Raw genomic sequence first — 16,778 nt, forward strand, 5'->3', positions numbered from 1 at the left:
CCAAAATAGCTGCACTGTTTGTACCTGTTTTAACACATACAGCTAAAAATTCTGCTAAAATTTTAGTTAAGGAGGAGTTGTGTTACTAGTGTTTTAAAATCACTAACCTATACCATTCATTTTATAACTTAGTCATATATCATATGGTATTATTACTATTATTGTATATAGCTATTAGACAAAAAACTATGCAGAATAAATTCAAAAACAATGGTTTAAACATAGTTACTATAGGACTCTGTGTGTGACAGTGTGTACTAACATGTGTGAGAGTATAATTAATGTAGATTCAAACAATATCCTTAATTCAAGTCCCACGCCCCAACCCAAGAAAATAATAGGTCTTTATATGCATTCTTGTTTCAGAAGGTTTGTGTGGGACTGTCCATCCCTAGCTTTGTTTCCGAAAACTTGAGCCCTGAGAGATTATGCCAGGGATGGGGGCTAAGAGGAGAGGCGTGGAAAGAGGAGGAGAAATAGAGGAGCAAAATTCTCCATACCTGGGAAAGAGCTGTGCACCAGCTGTTTGAAATGAGGAAATACAGCATGTGGCATTCCTATTGCTCCTGGATGTGGCTAAAAGTCTAGGGATAAACTTGGTGGCAGCTGTGCAGGAGACAGGACCGGAAACACTAGGGACCCGAGCTCTGGCAGAAACCCCCTTCCCTTTATGTGGCCCAGCAGCCATAGAGTCGAACCTTGAAGGATCAGAAACATGGGCTTGGACAATCGACATTTTTTGAATGGAAGCTCCACAGAGGCAGGAATGTCTGATATGTTGGCACCACTTAAGTCTCAAAGGACCTCTGAATAACCCAAAGGAGGAAAATCTCCAAGAATGCCTGTGATTGAATTGCCTACAGCTCAATATATAAGGGTTTTGGAATCAGATCAAATTTGGTTTGAACTTTGTTCTACTTATCACTAACCGTGTGTCCTTGGGGAAGTAACCGTCTCTGAATCTAAAATTCTTCATCTATGAAATGGTAATACTACTCATAGGGTTGGTATGAGACTTAATGTAGATGGTATACGTATTAAGGATGTAAAATGCTTAGTGCAATATTTCACGCACACTAGTCAATCAGTAAATGGAGGCTATTTCAACCTCATTCAAAAATTATTTATTGACATCTGATTATGTTATATATTGAAATCCCTATGTTAGGCACTGTGTACACAATGGCAAAAATAGATAGATGAAACAGACCTGTTCTAAAATAGCTTACAGCTTAATAGATTTAAAAATCATCAAGAACCAATCTGAAGAAAATCTCCATCTTTTTATTTTTTTCAAGAGCCCAAGATAAGTAGATACAAATATGGAGAATAACTTGGTGATCCTGCTGAATGATACTCTTTTTGGTCAAACCCAGGTGAGGCACTAAAGTAATAAAACAAATTTTCTTGTGTGGCTTATTACCTGAACTTTTAAAAGATATCTTTTCAGCAACCCCAGAATCATTAGAATGAATATAGACTCCTAAGTTGAATACTTTGACAATAATCATTGAAGCTGGATATACTCTTGTACGTTTGATTAAAAAGAGAGCTCATTAATCATTCATCATCATCTGACTGGTGGCTTGTGAGTACAAATTACAGCAATGAAAGTTGTCAGTAATGCTTACAGAATGTCATATGCATACGTATACTCTACTGTCTTATCTATACATTCATATAGATCTCCAACCACTAGAGAATAATGGGGCTAATGGTGTTCATTATTCCATAGAAAATACCTTAATTCATTGATCATCCTGTTTAAGTTAACTAATTCTATTAAAAATCGGCTTGAAGGAGCTTCTACTAAACAAATCTGGGAAAATTTGAGCACCAAACCAATTACTGATAATAATTTATTATAGCCCATTGAATAAAATAGGAATCCATGAGTTGATACTGAAGTAAATAAATCAATAAATAAATGGGAGAGAAGAAAAAGCTCTTTCTTACAGTAAAATGTTAACAAGTAAATGTAGAAATGATGGAGTTAGAAAGACATTGTGTGCCAAATATAACAATAATTGATTCTGGTAAGAACCCTCATTGGATGCTTAAACCTAGCACCTACAAAAACATTTGATGAGGAAGAAGGTATATACACAGTCTTGAAATACCCTTGATAAGATTTCAAAAAGTGAGCTCACATTGTAGAAACCTGAGAGACACCGCTTTAAATCATCAAAGCACCAACTGTCATGGAACAAATGGATATCACGTGGCCCTAATATGATGTATTGAAATGTATTTCTGGTAAAAATGCGTAACATCAATTTGATAATAAAGAAACATCACCAAATCAAAAGCAAGGATAACTAAAATAACCAGGCTGTACACTTCAAAAATATCAAGGTCATGAAAAGCAAAGACATGCTAAATACATTAAAGGTAACTAAAGAGATACAACTAAGTACAATGTGAAATCCTGGTTTGTACCCTAGAAAAGATGTTTCTGCTATCAATGACTTTATTGGGACAATCAGTGAAATATGAATACAGTCTATAGATAGAGAATAGCATTTTACAGATGTCAACTTCCTGATTCTACTAATTTTAATAAAGTTATGTAGAAAATACCCACTGATAAAATTAGAGGTAGGGAGCATCACTTCTACAACTTTGTCTCAAATGATTCAAAAAAACAATACATGGAGAGAGAAAAAAGAAAAAGATATGTACAGAGAGAGAAGAGAGATTTCTAAGTAAAGAATACATGGGAGTTCTTTGTACTATTTCCGGAGCCTTTCTGTAAAGCTGTAATTATCTCAAAATTTAAAAAATACTTTTTAAGTGGCCTAAAACGCCAATGATGCAAAAGATTAGTTTTCAAGACAAGGAAACATGCTAACGATTAATGAGATTAATGAGAAACACTTTAAGTTTGCTGCAGACGTGAAAGCAGGCTTGCTTAGCTAGTTAAATTAAAAGAATAAACTTTTCCTTGGTTTTGGTGGATTTTAAAAATCTTAAGGGGCCTTAATTAGCTGGCAACATACAGAATTAAAATAGGAACTGGACTCGAGAGAATCATGTGATTTGGAGAAGTTATTACCGAAATAGGTTCATCTGTAGGGACTTGAGTGACTTTCTCCAAGGTTTAGCTCATAAATGTGTTAATAACATTTTCATCAATGCTTTAGATAATCAAACAGAGAAATTTCTGGAGAAGAGCAATGTAGTATTGAAGAAAAGTCATAGTAACGGAGGTGATGATATTAAGGCAAGGCTACCTTTGGATAATAAAAATTTGTGCAGGACCTCAGATCTGCTTTATAAGAACATCATAGTGATTTTAAACCTAGCTATCAGAGAGATCATGCCAGCATTATTGTTGGAATTCTTTATTTATTTCATTAAATCTAAAATATTAGCTCTGCCTTAAAGTAGTCTCTATACTTTATTAACATGTTGCAAAATTTTCTCACTAAAGGTGAACTCATATTAGTTATCTACTTATTTTTTTTCTTTACCTTCTGTATATGTTTTAATTTCACTTAGATGCAACTCATTAAGAATAAATGAAGAACAGGGGGGCCAGTCCCGTGGCCAAGTGGTTAAGTTCTCATGCTCCACTTCCATAGCCCAGGGTTTCACCGGTTCAGATCCTGAGCGTGGACCTAGCACTGCTCATCAGGCCATGCTGAGGCGGCGTCCCACATAGCAGAACTAGCTAGAAGGACATACAACTAGAATATGTCATTTGCGGACATATTAGGGGGCTTTGCGGAGAAGAAGGAAAAAAAAGGATTGGCAACAGATGTTAGCTCAAGGCCAATCTTTAAAAAAAGAAAAAGAATAAATGAAGAACAAATTTAAACTATCATAGTAGAAAATAGTAACAAATCAGGAAATTAACGAAGTAGACCACTGACTGGCAACTTTCTCACTGTGTATGAAGAAAATTATTTTTTTCTTAATTTCCTAAAATTCCTAACTGAAGTATAATTTGGCCTGCTATCATACACTTCTACAAGTCTCTCAGTGGACATAGATGGTTGCGGTATGCTACATTTCTTAAGGCAAATCTTCAAAATATCCCAACAGTCAATAATAGAGAATGGTTAAGTAGCACAGAGACAAATTGCCTTATTTTTATATTTTGTAGAATTAATTTGGGGCACTTCAACTCAGCCAATGTTTATTGACTGTGCTATGGGCCAGGGATTGGTCTAAATGTTGGTGGTCCAAAATGAAGAAGCTATGGTGCCTACTCTCAGAGCTCTCCATCTAGAAAGTAGAGATGATAATCAACAAATAAATACGTATAAATGCATACACTGTGAAAGGTACTTTAACAAAAAGAAAATATCTGGTGTAGTGTGGGTACAAAGAAATGAGTCATCAATTCTCCATGGGAAAATCAGGAAAGGTTTCTCAGAAAAGGGCTCATGCTAAAAATTAACCCCATTTTTGTTCTTATATAAATAATTATTATGAGTAATTTCAAAACTACATTTAAATATGACTGAAGTGAATAAGTTACAGCATATCGTATAATTCAAGTGCTAACATATATACATTTTATAATATTTACCTTCACAACTAGTTGATAATGTTGCCTGCTTAAGTAACTTCTCCACCATTTTTGAACAATTATTGCTGCTCTGTGTAAATGCCTGGGTGAAAAATACGCTTATTAGTATTCATTGAAACATGAACATTTCTTAAATTTTTCTTAGAATATACCTTTCTACAATTCAAGAAATCAAATTCAAAGCCAAGTTTATGTGTACTTTTAAAGAGTAGAGAGTTATCATTCTGCAATAGAATTAATCATTCCTAAAAGTAGAAAAAAAGCATAGACAACTATTCAGTATTTCTTTGGGCTTACGATCAAATATTTTTTTAAATTTTAATTACTCCTCAATACTTATTCTCTGAAATATTTTTGAACGTTAACAATATAAAACAGGTTATAGTGACATGTTGAGAATAAGCCAGGCCCTATTGAGGTGAATCACTGTAAGTATTTAGAAATAATTCTTGAGGTCCAGAAACACTTCACTTTTTTACTGTTATATTACCCAGTCTGTCCAAGCTAACATCATGTTAGCGTGCTGAATTAAAAAATACTCTCTTTGCCGCCATGCTCCTAGGCCATGCTCCTGGCCAAAAGGGAAACCCCATCCTCACACTTCTATTTGCATGTCTGGCTCCTATTAGCTAATATAAGGAAGTACACGGTATAATCTCCATCCTGCCATCTGGCTTATTATGGACTAGGCACATTCTTCCTTAACCAGGGCAATACTTTTCAGAATTGATGAGAGACTGACAGAAAGTTTGGGCCCTTAAGAAAAAGTGGGAACAGTTAAGACAGACAACTTCAGTCTCCTTGTAATCAGAATGGCATCATTCTGGCATCATTCGCCTTTAGCTACCAACATGTTAGAGAGGATTGGAATAGCTTCTTTTTTTTTTTTTTTTTACCAGGCAATGAATTCATTGCTATAAATACAAGTCCAGTCACTTCAGTCATTTGTCACCTCCCATTGCACTTGAAGAAAAGAATCTGATCAAGCATGTTTACGATACTGAGAATTTTTGAAAGTAGAGATATGGTCAATATAATTTAGTTTTTTGATACGTAAGAAAAAATGGCCAAAAAGAGTTATATCTTTAAAAAGGACATGATATAATTTATTAACTTCATTACAAGTAAAATAAAAGATTATTTGCAATGAGCACTACATGAATAAATTACATTTTCTAAGGAGTACATTTTTATGATATATCTGAGGTTTCCATGACAAAATCATATACCTGATATATGCCCGAACTCGACATCCTCGAAACCAGCTCTGGATTTTAACAGCTGCATCATTCTCCTTTTTCCTAAATACATCCACAACACTAAAAAGAAATTTTTTTAAACATTTCATTAGTGACTAACATAATTCTAAAGCAAATCAACCTGTTAAGCTTAATCTTTAATTTCTTCCCAAATGATAATCATAATTCAAATGCCATTTTAAATAAAATTAAAATACTAAATAAAGAAAGCGTTTCAGAAATCATGAGCTAAGTTTTAAAAATTAACCTTTCTGTGAGAGGCTACGTGCTTTCAACAGCTTTACTTTTTTTTATTTTTATAATCACCTATTTTGCAACTAATTAATTTGCCAGTAATTTTTCTAAGGAAATAAAAAAAGTCAATGGGCTATTTTATCATTATTTCAAAAACATAATTATTTGAATTTACTGTTGAAATGCCACTACACATGTCAAGCAAAATTAAAATACTTGCATATATCCCTCGATGCATCAGTTAAATGAATTGCCTCTAAGTAAAATGAATCCATCACAGAGTGCCTATTCTAGAAAGAACTCTCATAAAGTCCATTTCGGTTAAAGGAGGGAGGGTCAGGGCCACAAGTCTTATAAAGAGATAAGAAACCCAGCATTTAGATTTTACTGACTTACAGCAAGAAAAGGCTTAGTAAAGAGAGATCTCCATCTTAATTTTATCCGTCATTACAATTCTTCCTCCCCATCCCCATTTGATAAAGTGATATTGCTGAGGGCAACTACTGTGGACCACAGAGTCATTTCTCTCCTAGACTGCTGGTTGGCACCTAATTAGCACTTTATGTTTGCTGAATGAGTAAAGAATGGATAGTCATTTATTGCTTACTTTATTTTTAAAACTTCCTTCAGAATGTGTTTTCTTGGACAGGTTATTTTTTGTTGTCATTATATGTTGGATTAAATGTATAGATTTCATTAAATTTACTATAATTAGAATGAAAACAGAATGGAGAAAAATACCTCAAACAATAAAATTCTTGGACAATACTATGAAGTTGGCTGAGAGAAAGCAAATAGGATTAGCAATTAAGCTGTCAGTGATGAATAGATGGAGAAACAAGTGGACGGACTATAGTTTTAGACAAGCAGGAGAGAGAGTTACTTAGAAAGCCTGGCTGAAAAAGACCCACAAAACCAAAGAGAGGAGGAAAAAATATTCATCAAAATCAGCGACTCAAGATGTGGAGAAGTGGAGAGAAGTCACACAAATCAGTAAGGTTACCTAAGGCGTAGTATTAAGTGTACAACAAACTGTAAAACTACACAAGAGAATATCATTGTATTACCTGAGAGTGGAAGGGACGGTGATAAGATGACCATACAATGCAAGGAAATGTGCTAGAAATAACTAAGTGTGTGAGATCACTCTCGACAATCGGGAGTAGAAGAAAAGAAAGTTTCATTATTGTTCTATGCTTATACTGCATGTACCAAAAGATAGCAGAGACATATGAACTGTATTCTTGGCTTTTGTTATTGTACTCATCGTGGGAGAGAGAACAGCTTAAAGTTTTTTCCTCCCCTCCCTGACTCCCTGGACCTCATTATGCCTCTTTGTTATACACCCTCGTAGCTCTTCATAATATTTAACATGATCATATTTAATGCTTGTTTAATGATGGTCTCTCCACTACACTTTAAAATCTGAAAGGCCGTAATCTTATCTATTTGTCCCATAATGCATTCCCAGTGGCTCCAGAGAGATAACTGATGTTATTTCTAAGACTCAACCTTGGTCTTAGTAAAGCGGCTTGCCCTGGGGGAAAAACATGCCTCCTGGCATATTTAATCCCTGTGAGGAATGCCACTCACAGTCTTCCCTCACTAGACCCACTTGCAACATTGAAATCCTTCCCTCCTTTAGGATGTCCGAGTTGCTGAGGTGCTCCCTAGCTCTTAGTAACTTGAATCCTGGATGATTATGGGTAAAAGACAGGCAGATATTTGAAAGAACCTGTTGAAAGAAATGGAGAGAAGAAGAATATCTTAAACAAATTAGTACTTTCTGTGCCAGGCACTGTTCTAGCATTTTACACCAGTGAATTAACTCCCACATAATCCTTTCAACACCTCTATGAAGTAGATAATTATATGCCCATTTGACAGAGGAAGATACTGAGGCAGAGAGAAGTATGGCAATATGCCCAAGGTCACATATTAGTATGCGTCAGAGCTCAGACTTGATTCTACGTAGCCTGGCTCCAGAGGCTGGGTTCTTAACCATCACTGCCCCTCAAGGAGAAACGAGGAAGGATGAAAACAGAAGAAGGGAGGGAAGAGAAAGGGAATAGAAAAAAAGGAAAAAAGATCAAAAGGAAGAATGTATGTAAGCCATTTTCAAATACAATATTGAAATTCTGTGGCACAAAATAGTACCGATCTCCTTAAAACAATAAACTAAGAGACTAAGATGTGAAAAGACACCAAGACCCAAAGCAAAAATCAAAAATTCCTGACTCTACCAAGTATGGGTGAGAATGGAGTGCAACAGGGACTCACATATTGCTGGTAGGAAACAATCTGTCCTTTGAACACATACAGAAAAATTTCACTTACATAAATGAAAAACTCGCAAAACTTTAGGAATGTTTATTAGCAGTGCAAACACGTAGTAAAACTATAATGGGAATGATAAAGCACAAATTTCAGGATAGAAGGAGTCAATTTCTAAAACCTGTTATGTGCTCACGCACTAGGAATTCCATAAAGGGGAAATCCAATGTTTTTGTGCTGTAATCACTATATCTGAAGGAAAGAAAAGAAATGCTGAAAAAATTGAACAATTCAATTGAAAAGCAGGAAAAGACACAATATACAGAAAAGAAAAACAACTTATAATTTTAAGTATTGCATGTAAAGATACTAAACTCTTGAAGGAAGACTCAGTAATTCTTTCCCTACAAATTTATTCTTTTATGATGTATCATTGTTTATATTATTAAAATAATAAGAATAACCTAAATAAACAATAGACTGTAGTACATCCATAAAATGGAATCCTATTTTGTCCTTACAAAAGATTAAGTGGATCAGTATGTCTTGACATAGAGAGACACAACATGTTGTAACGTGAAAGAAAGAAACATACAGTGTAGTATTATACATTTCCTTATTTACAGAAAACAATTTTAACTGTATGAATATGTGAATGTATACACAGAGAAAGTCTTTTTTTATACAAATGAGGTTATTAAAAGTGGTTGTCTTTAGTGAATGAAATTTGACTTTATTAACTTCTGAATTCTTTAAATTACTGTATAATAGCCATGTAATGCTTTTGTAATTAAACAATGAAAAAAACTAATACAATTCTCTAGAAAAATATGAATAACTTTTTAAGTTTAACCTTAAAGCATTAGACTTATCTAGGCATTAAACACTAATAAATTTGGCCATTTAATGTAATATGAACCACGGGCTAGCTTAGTTAAAATGCTAGAATAGTGGATAGCACTTTCGCTTTGCAGGAAGACCTTGGTTCAATTCCTAACTGTGTCACTTACTGGTTGGGTAACCTTGAGAAAAATTTTTAATCTAAAATTCAGTTTTTTCTGTAAAATTTCAATAATAATACATGATAGGTATGTTGGTTGGCATATCATAAAGAATCCAGAAGAAAGATTGGTAAATAATATGCTCTCGATAAAAGATAATTATTATTTCATTTTTACATAATGATGGGCATTTCTGTGGACTGCAGGAAGGAAAAATACATTCCAATTTGTCAATATCTTATTCATTAATTTAAAAAATATTTATTATACGTAAACTATGTGTAAGTTAGTATGCTATTTAAACCAAATTATATATACGACACATTCTGTGCTCTCAAGCATAAGTTTACAAACTAACAGAACTGAAAATAGCAAAAGTAAATAAAAGTACGTGAAAAGTGCAACAACGTATGAGAAGTAAAGATCTGAAAAATTCAGAAGTAGAAGAGCTTGATTTAGGAAATAAAGAGTAAAGGAAGAAGGGAGTCAAAAGAAGTATTTGAACAGGTTTTCAGAGGATGGGCAGCTCTCCTGGTCTGTACATCTAAAACTTCTTAACATCTGTGCTAGGATACTCCCCAGGTATCTCAAATTCAACATATCTAAAATAACAGCTCACGCCTCCTCCACACATGCCCACTCTCTATTCTTCTTAGAATAGCTCTCCTGTCTGCAAGTCCTTTCTCATAAATGGCAACATTTTCCACCCAGTTGCTCACATCAGAAACTGTGAAACCAATTAGTTCTCAACATTAGTTCAGATCTTCATCTTGTTAAGATTAGTTACTTGCAAAAGTCTTCTTTCCCAGACACTAGTCTTCATCCACTCTATTCTATCCTCCAAACTTATTCTTTGAATAGTCTTTCTGAAACATAAATCTAATCATGTCACATTTTTCTTTAACCTTTTCATGCCAACCCCACAAAACATCCCAAGTCTTCTGAATGAGGCCTAAAGCCCTTCGAATTTCAAAGTCTTTCCAGATTTGGCTCTGTTTGAATCTCCATGTCTTCTTTTACAACTTCCATCCTATGATAAAGCCATTCTGCTCTTACAGCTCCCAGAATAAGCCATGTGCTCTATTGCCCTCAGACCATCACAAAGCTACTCCCTCTTCTTGAAATGATTTTCTCAACTATAATTTCCAACAAGATTTATTTCTACAGTACTCGTCATTTTTTTCTACATATTACTTATAACATTTATCTTCTTTAGATCTGGGCTCACATTTTATTTATATTTGTATCCTAACACATAGTAATGTATCTGATACATAGGAGAAGCTAAACAAATGTTTGTGGAAGGAAGGAAGAGAAGAAGGAGGGATGGAGAGAAAGGAAAAAGAAAGGAAGGAAAGATAAAAGGAAGGAAGGAAAGAAGGAAGAGAGGGAGGGAGGGCTGAAGGAAGGGAGGAAAGGAGGGAGAGAAGGAGGAGGGGAAGGGAGAGAGGGAGGAAGGAAAGAAGGAAGGAAGGAAAAAATGGGAGGAAGGGAGGAAAAAAGGAAGGAAGGAGGGTCGGAAGGAAGAGAGGAATATATATAACAGTCAAAGCCAAGGCAGAAGGCAAGGTTCTTAACTAGTTTTCAGAATTTTGTGCATAATATTAAGGGATATTGGACTCCCTAAATATCATCATTGTGGCCCTGGAACCACATATCCCAAAAGTTTAACAGTCTCTGGTTTACAAGGATTTATAGTGAAAGATGTTAAATAAGGAATAAAACAAGGTCCAATTAGAAGAGAGAACTATTTTGCACCACCATGGAAGTTAATGCAAAGGCATCAGGAAGGGACCATGATTCAGCAGTGTCAAACGCTACGAAGAAGTCATGAAAACACAGCCACTGTTTCAAGGGGTTGCAGGGTTAGAGGGAATCTTTCATTTTTCTTTTTTTTTTTTTTTCTTAAGATTTTCACCTGAGTTAACAACTGTTGCCAATCTTCTTTCTTTTTTTCTTTCTGCTTTTTCTCCTCAAATCCCCCCAGTATATAGTCGTATATTTTAGTTGTGAGTCCTTCTAGTTGTGGTATGTGGGACGCAGCCTCAACATGGCCTGATGAGTGGTGCCATGTCCACGCCCAGGATCCGAACCAGCAAAACCCTAGGCCGCCATGGCAGAGTGCGCCAACTTAACCACTTGGCCATGGGGCCGGCCCCTCATTTTTCTTTTAAAGTGGTATCCTAGCCAAAAATAAGGTGTGAAAGTGAAGGATATAAATGTCATTCATGGAAAAAAATTTTAAAAAATTCAGCAACACAATGTCCAGTAGAGCAGGCAATTCAAAGAAGACAGAATGTGAAGAAGATAAGGAAAGAATAATCATTCAATAAGGCTGATGTGAAGTGAAATTCATAATGGGTTAAAATAGTTTCTTACGGTTATTTAACCCTTTTTCACCATTACCACTTAATACTACTATAGTAGACATTTTCCATCTTTTTAATATATCTATTTAAGTTACTGAAATCATTTGTCTCTCCTTCCCCATCAACAATTACCAACCAAATACCTTTGCAAAGGAGGGAGGAAAAGCATGAATAAAGTATAGAAACACACCTAATACTTTTTTTGAACTAATGTATTAGTTTGAACTTACTCTTTACTTATAATTGTCACTAGAAATATAGAAGATAAGCAATCAAATTATCTGTTTTGAGTTTATGTCTTTTAAACTCTTTTCTACTAATAATCCTAACATACAATATATAGTCAAGAGGAAGATTAAATAATATCTTTTTGGAGTTATGAACAATAATGTATATAAATACAAGCATACATATTATACTAATAAGAACCATACATTAAATTAAACAAAAACATTTTTTAAAATAACTAGTAGTTAACTTACTGCTAAGTTTTAACTTATATGCTAAAATTTGACTTCTATACACATTTTTATGTTGCCCTTTTTTTAACTGCTTAAAAGTGAAACTTACAGATACTTGGGTTACCACTGGGATGTTGAATACTCATACAATGTGTCACGAACTGCTAGATATTTTATGTTTAAAATGAAAAATGTGGGTAACACTTTATTTTAATGGTATATTAATTAGTTCCAAATTACAATGAAAATCCTATAGCAGTGAATAAAATATGACATCTACATGAATTTGAAATAAATTTATTATGATCAGTATTATCACAATGAATACTAAATGAATTAATAATGATGAAAGACCAAAAGTATTACTAGGAATGTAATAAAACATGGAGAAAAAGCTGGAAGTTTCCAGTCACTTCATCATCAACTAGAAATAAGAACTATAACCCTGGATAACACTATATTCATGTGTATCATTAGTGGCCAGAAATTAACTGACAATAAGTAGAAAATGAAAAAATGTGTGGTTAAATCTCTTTCCAGTAATATGCAAAAAATATGCATTTTACACATCAACAAGGTGCTTAGTCTGACCTTGGCTACTGAATAAATACATTAAAAACTCAATACTCCTTCCTTCTCATTATCATACAACTCAAAACTTTTTTAGACATTAGGAATAAAATTCCAATATTAGCAGTCCTATGTTATAAGATATATTGATGTGTAAAATGATTATGTTTTTGCATACCATCTCACTATTAGGTGTTAAGGATTTCAAGCCTCTTAAAGGCAAGAACTATGGGGCCAGTTCGGTGGCGCAGCAGTTAAGTGCGCAGGCACCTTCAGCTTCTGCGGCGCAGGACTTGCCGGTTCGGATCCCGGGTGCAGACATGGCACAGCTTGGCAAGCCATGCTGTGGTAGGCGTCCCACATATAAAGTAGAGGAAGATGGGCACGGATGTTAGCTCAGGGCCAGTCTTCCTCAGCAAAAAGAGGAGGATTGGCAGCAGATGTTAGCTCAGGGCTAATCTTCCTCAGAAAAAAGGCAAGAACTATGCTTAATCCAAACTTTTCTGTGTCTTGTGTTCTGCCTACCATCTGTGCGCCCAGTAAGAGGTCAGTAACTACTTGATGATGAGAAATAGACTAATTTTAGAAGGCAGAAGCCATGTTTTTTCATTAATAGTCCTCCTTATGTTTACTATTTCACAATTCAATGAGTAATGAGTTGCACATATATGAGGATTACATCACAAAGTGGAGTTATCATAGCTTGTTGTGCAGATTTATATTACTAGTGCATTTTTAAAATGTTTTATATTTACTTTTCTTCCTCTTCCTTCCCACTTCTCTTCATTTTCTGAATGATTAAGTCCTAAAGAAAACGGCAGTGGACAAGGAAAGTAGAGACATGGGCTGGAGGCGGCTTGGGGGAAGAGCCAAGTGGCTTGGTGTGGGGTATCAGAGCCTGTGTAGGGTAAGCTGGGCACCCATCTATGGGGGCAGCACAGGGTAGGATGTCATAGTCTGAGTAAGGAGTGTTCCCATGGAGAGCAGGCCTGGCTTTAAGGTGTGAAGGAAAGTTGAGGAACTGGTCCCTTGGGAGTGCAGCCCGCACAGGGAATCAGAGCCCAAGAGTGATGAAAAGGGTATCCAGGCTGGTGAGGAGGTGATAGGTCAGCATGCGGAAAGGAGGTAGAGCCCACACTGGGTCAAAAAGGTATCCACAAAAGAGAAAGCAGCTATGGGGACAGAAGATCGTTTACATACAGAGGGATTAATCAAATAAGGGAATGCATCAAGGATAACAGGAGCAGGTTTCTCACTGTTAGAAAAAGAAAGAGAGAAAACTAGAATGAACTCTGTTGGGGGGTCAAACAACATGCATTTTAATGCTACTGTAAATTGTATTGTTTTTGTACTTTCAGATTACAAGTGCTCATTGCTATTGTACAAAAAGATAACTGACTTTTGTATATTGCACCTTGCAACCTTGCTAAATTCACTTATTATTTTTAAATCTTTTTTTGGTAGGTGGTTGAGAGTTTTCTATTCACACAATCATGTTGACAGTGAATAAAGACAGTTTCACTTCTTACTATGCAATTTTTACGCCTTTTATTTATTTATCTTGCAACATTTAAACCCAGTAAGGAAAATGTGGAGTGTTCAATAATGGTTTTGAGACAATTTTATTTCTAGAGGAAAAGTTAAGTTCCTATCTCATACAATGTATGCATATAAACACAATTGCATAAAAAGTGGAGGAAAGATGTAATAAAACTTTAAAAATATTAGTAGATACAGAGAATTTTCCTACAGTTATGGGTTGGGAAAGACCGTTCCAAGAAAGGCTAAAATTCCCAAAGCTGGAGGTATGCATTGACTAATTTGACTACCTAAAACTTAAAAATTGAAAGATAGTATGGTAGACAGTACTATAACCCTAAAACGTATGGCACTGGCTTTGAGATTGTGTGGTGGGGGACGTGGGGGGGTGGTTCTAAAGCCCAGTAGAGAGACTATTCATGTAGGCTGTAAGAATAGAGAGGAAACTGACACTAGAAGCTAGATAAAGAAGGAACTGCATTAGCTAGTAGTGAGAAACTTACCAAAACTGTTGCCTGTAATCACTTAAAGATCAAAAATATACTAATGATTTGTTTTTTGTTTTTGAGGAAGATCAGTTCTGACCTAACATCTGCTGCCAATCTTCCTCTTTTTTTTTGCTGAGGAAGACTGGCCCTGAGCTAACATTCATTGTCGATCTTCCTCTATTTTATGCAGGATGCCTGCCACAGCATGGTTTGACAAGACGGTGCGTAGGTCCACACCCAGGATTCAAACCGGCGAGCCTGGGCTGCCAAAGCAGAACGTGTGAACTTAACTGCCGTGCCACCAGGCCAGCCCACTAATGAATTTTTGAACTCGCACAAGGAGATGTCCAGGAAGAATTCTGAAAGTGCCAGTTGGATTCTCTTAACTGCACAGAATAAGGAGTACCCTGTAAATCTCAGCAACATAATGTCAATCTAAATGTAACTATAAATACAAGTATAATTGTTCATCATTGTTTCTATCACTGCTTTTGCTCCTCTTCTCATCTTGAGATCTTTGTTCCAATTTAATTTTCATTTGATTACAGAGAGTACTTTCTTGAGTCCATTTCTTCAGGTAGGGTGTGTGGATGAGATAATTCTGAGTCTTTACGTCTGAGAACGTCTTTCTGTCATCAAAAAAAAATGAGTAAGATCTTTGCTGGGTTTAGGGTTTTTAGATGTTGCCTTAAATAATCAACAATTATGGTCCTTTCACATTCTAGCTCCCTGTGTTGCATATAAGCCATCCAACGCTGGTCTCTTGGCAAATAACTTTTTTCTTTTCTGTCTAGATTCGAAACTTGTAAAATTTTTTCTATATCCTTGGAATTTTGCCAGATAACATTTAAGAAGGAGGATGTCTTTAGTTTAGGCAAGTTTTCTTCTGGTATTTCTCTATTATTAACCTATCTCCTTCCCACTCCCACTCCGAATACTGCAGTATCTATTACTCACCTCCTAAGTCCCTGGATATGTCCTCCACGTTGTTTTGCTAAAACATTTACATTTCAGTAGCAACTATTCTATTTTTTAGTTCAATATCACATTTTTAAATTGGAAAAATTTATTTTTTTAATTAGTTGCAGTAACTATTTTTTCTCCTGTAATTTTGTTTCTTTATGAGCTCTCATTACATTTTCTTTGACGTTTACATCTGTGTCCTCCATTAGTTCCAGCTCCACAATAGCCACCTGTTCTGGTTTCTTGGCTTAATCTCTTTCCTCCAAACTAACATTCCTTTGAATGGCTTGTGAATTTTCTCTGCTTATTTATGTTGATAGATATTCAATTGCTTGACATCTAGGCAGGGCTGTCTGCCCAGGTCATTTGGGCAGTAATGGACTGACAAGCAGCAAAAGTTACTGTCAAATTTTTTTCCCTTCAAAGAGCCAGCAGTGAACAAGTTGGCAAACTGAGATGTCTCTTTGGGGGCATGAGGCTAGGCACTTCTTAGAGCAATTCTAGGTCAGGCTTCCAGGGCTTCCATGGTCACAGAAAAGAAGCCACTCATTCTCAGATGTGATTCTTTAAGCTTTTGGTAGCAGATTTTGGAGACGCACGTACGTCAGTCAGAGGTCCCCCAAGTATCGCCATCATCTGAAGCTTCTACCAAAGGCGAGCTTCTTGGTCCTTATTGCTGTGGTTCCCTCATTTTGACCACTGAGTTGTTCAAGCACAGATGTTCGAGGAAGACTGCCATCTCTCCCTCTTCCTATTGAATTTTTGTTTTCCAGAAATTCTTCAAAATTACTGGTCTATTAATTGTATTTTTTTAGCTTTCACAATTTTGCATATTTATTCTTTAAAAGTATTTTTTTACACTTAATTGTATTTTCAATCAGATGAAAGGGGAGGTGTATGTAAGTGCTTAGTCTGTCTTGTTGATCCAACTCCTCATCTAGTTATTGCTGATCCTGAGGAGAGTTACTGCCTTTTCTAAGTTTACTTTGTAATCTGAGACTTTACCAAACATTTTGTTTCTAAGAGTTTTTTTAGTAGGTTATTTTGTACTTTCTCAGCCTTATAATTTCATAATCTATAGCT

The 16,778-nt window shown here is 35.5% G+C and overlaps 1 protein-coding gene across 3 annotated transcripts in view; it reads right to left on the reverse strand.

Moving 5' to 3' along the window:
• SPATA17 (spermatogenesis associated 17) overlaps positions 1-16,778 on the reverse strand; it is a 196,395-nt gene that overhangs the window by 174,991 nt on the left and 4,626 nt on the right. For all 3 annotated transcript variants that reach the window (XR_006891207.1, XM_046679665.1, XM_046679664.1), the window contains exons 2-3: positions 5,767-5,856; positions 4,538-4,619 (exon numbers count right to left, since the gene is read on the reverse strand). Coding sequence is in view for 2 of the 3 variants with exons in the window: in XM_046679665.1 (XP_046535621.1) it covers positions 4,538-4,619; positions 5,767-5,856 (172 nt within the window). In the remaining variant the exon portion in view is untranslated. The remainder of the gene's footprint in view (positions 1-4,537; positions 4,620-5,766; positions 5,857-16,778) is intronic.

This window comes from Equus quagga, chromosome 12 (assembly GCF_021613505.1).
Source record: "Equus quagga isolate Etosha38 chromosome 12, UCLA_HA_Equagga_1.0, whole genome shotgun sequence".
NCBI classification, from domain to species: domain Eukaryota; kingdom Metazoa; phylum Chordata; class Mammalia; order Perissodactyla; family Equidae; genus Equus; species Equus quagga.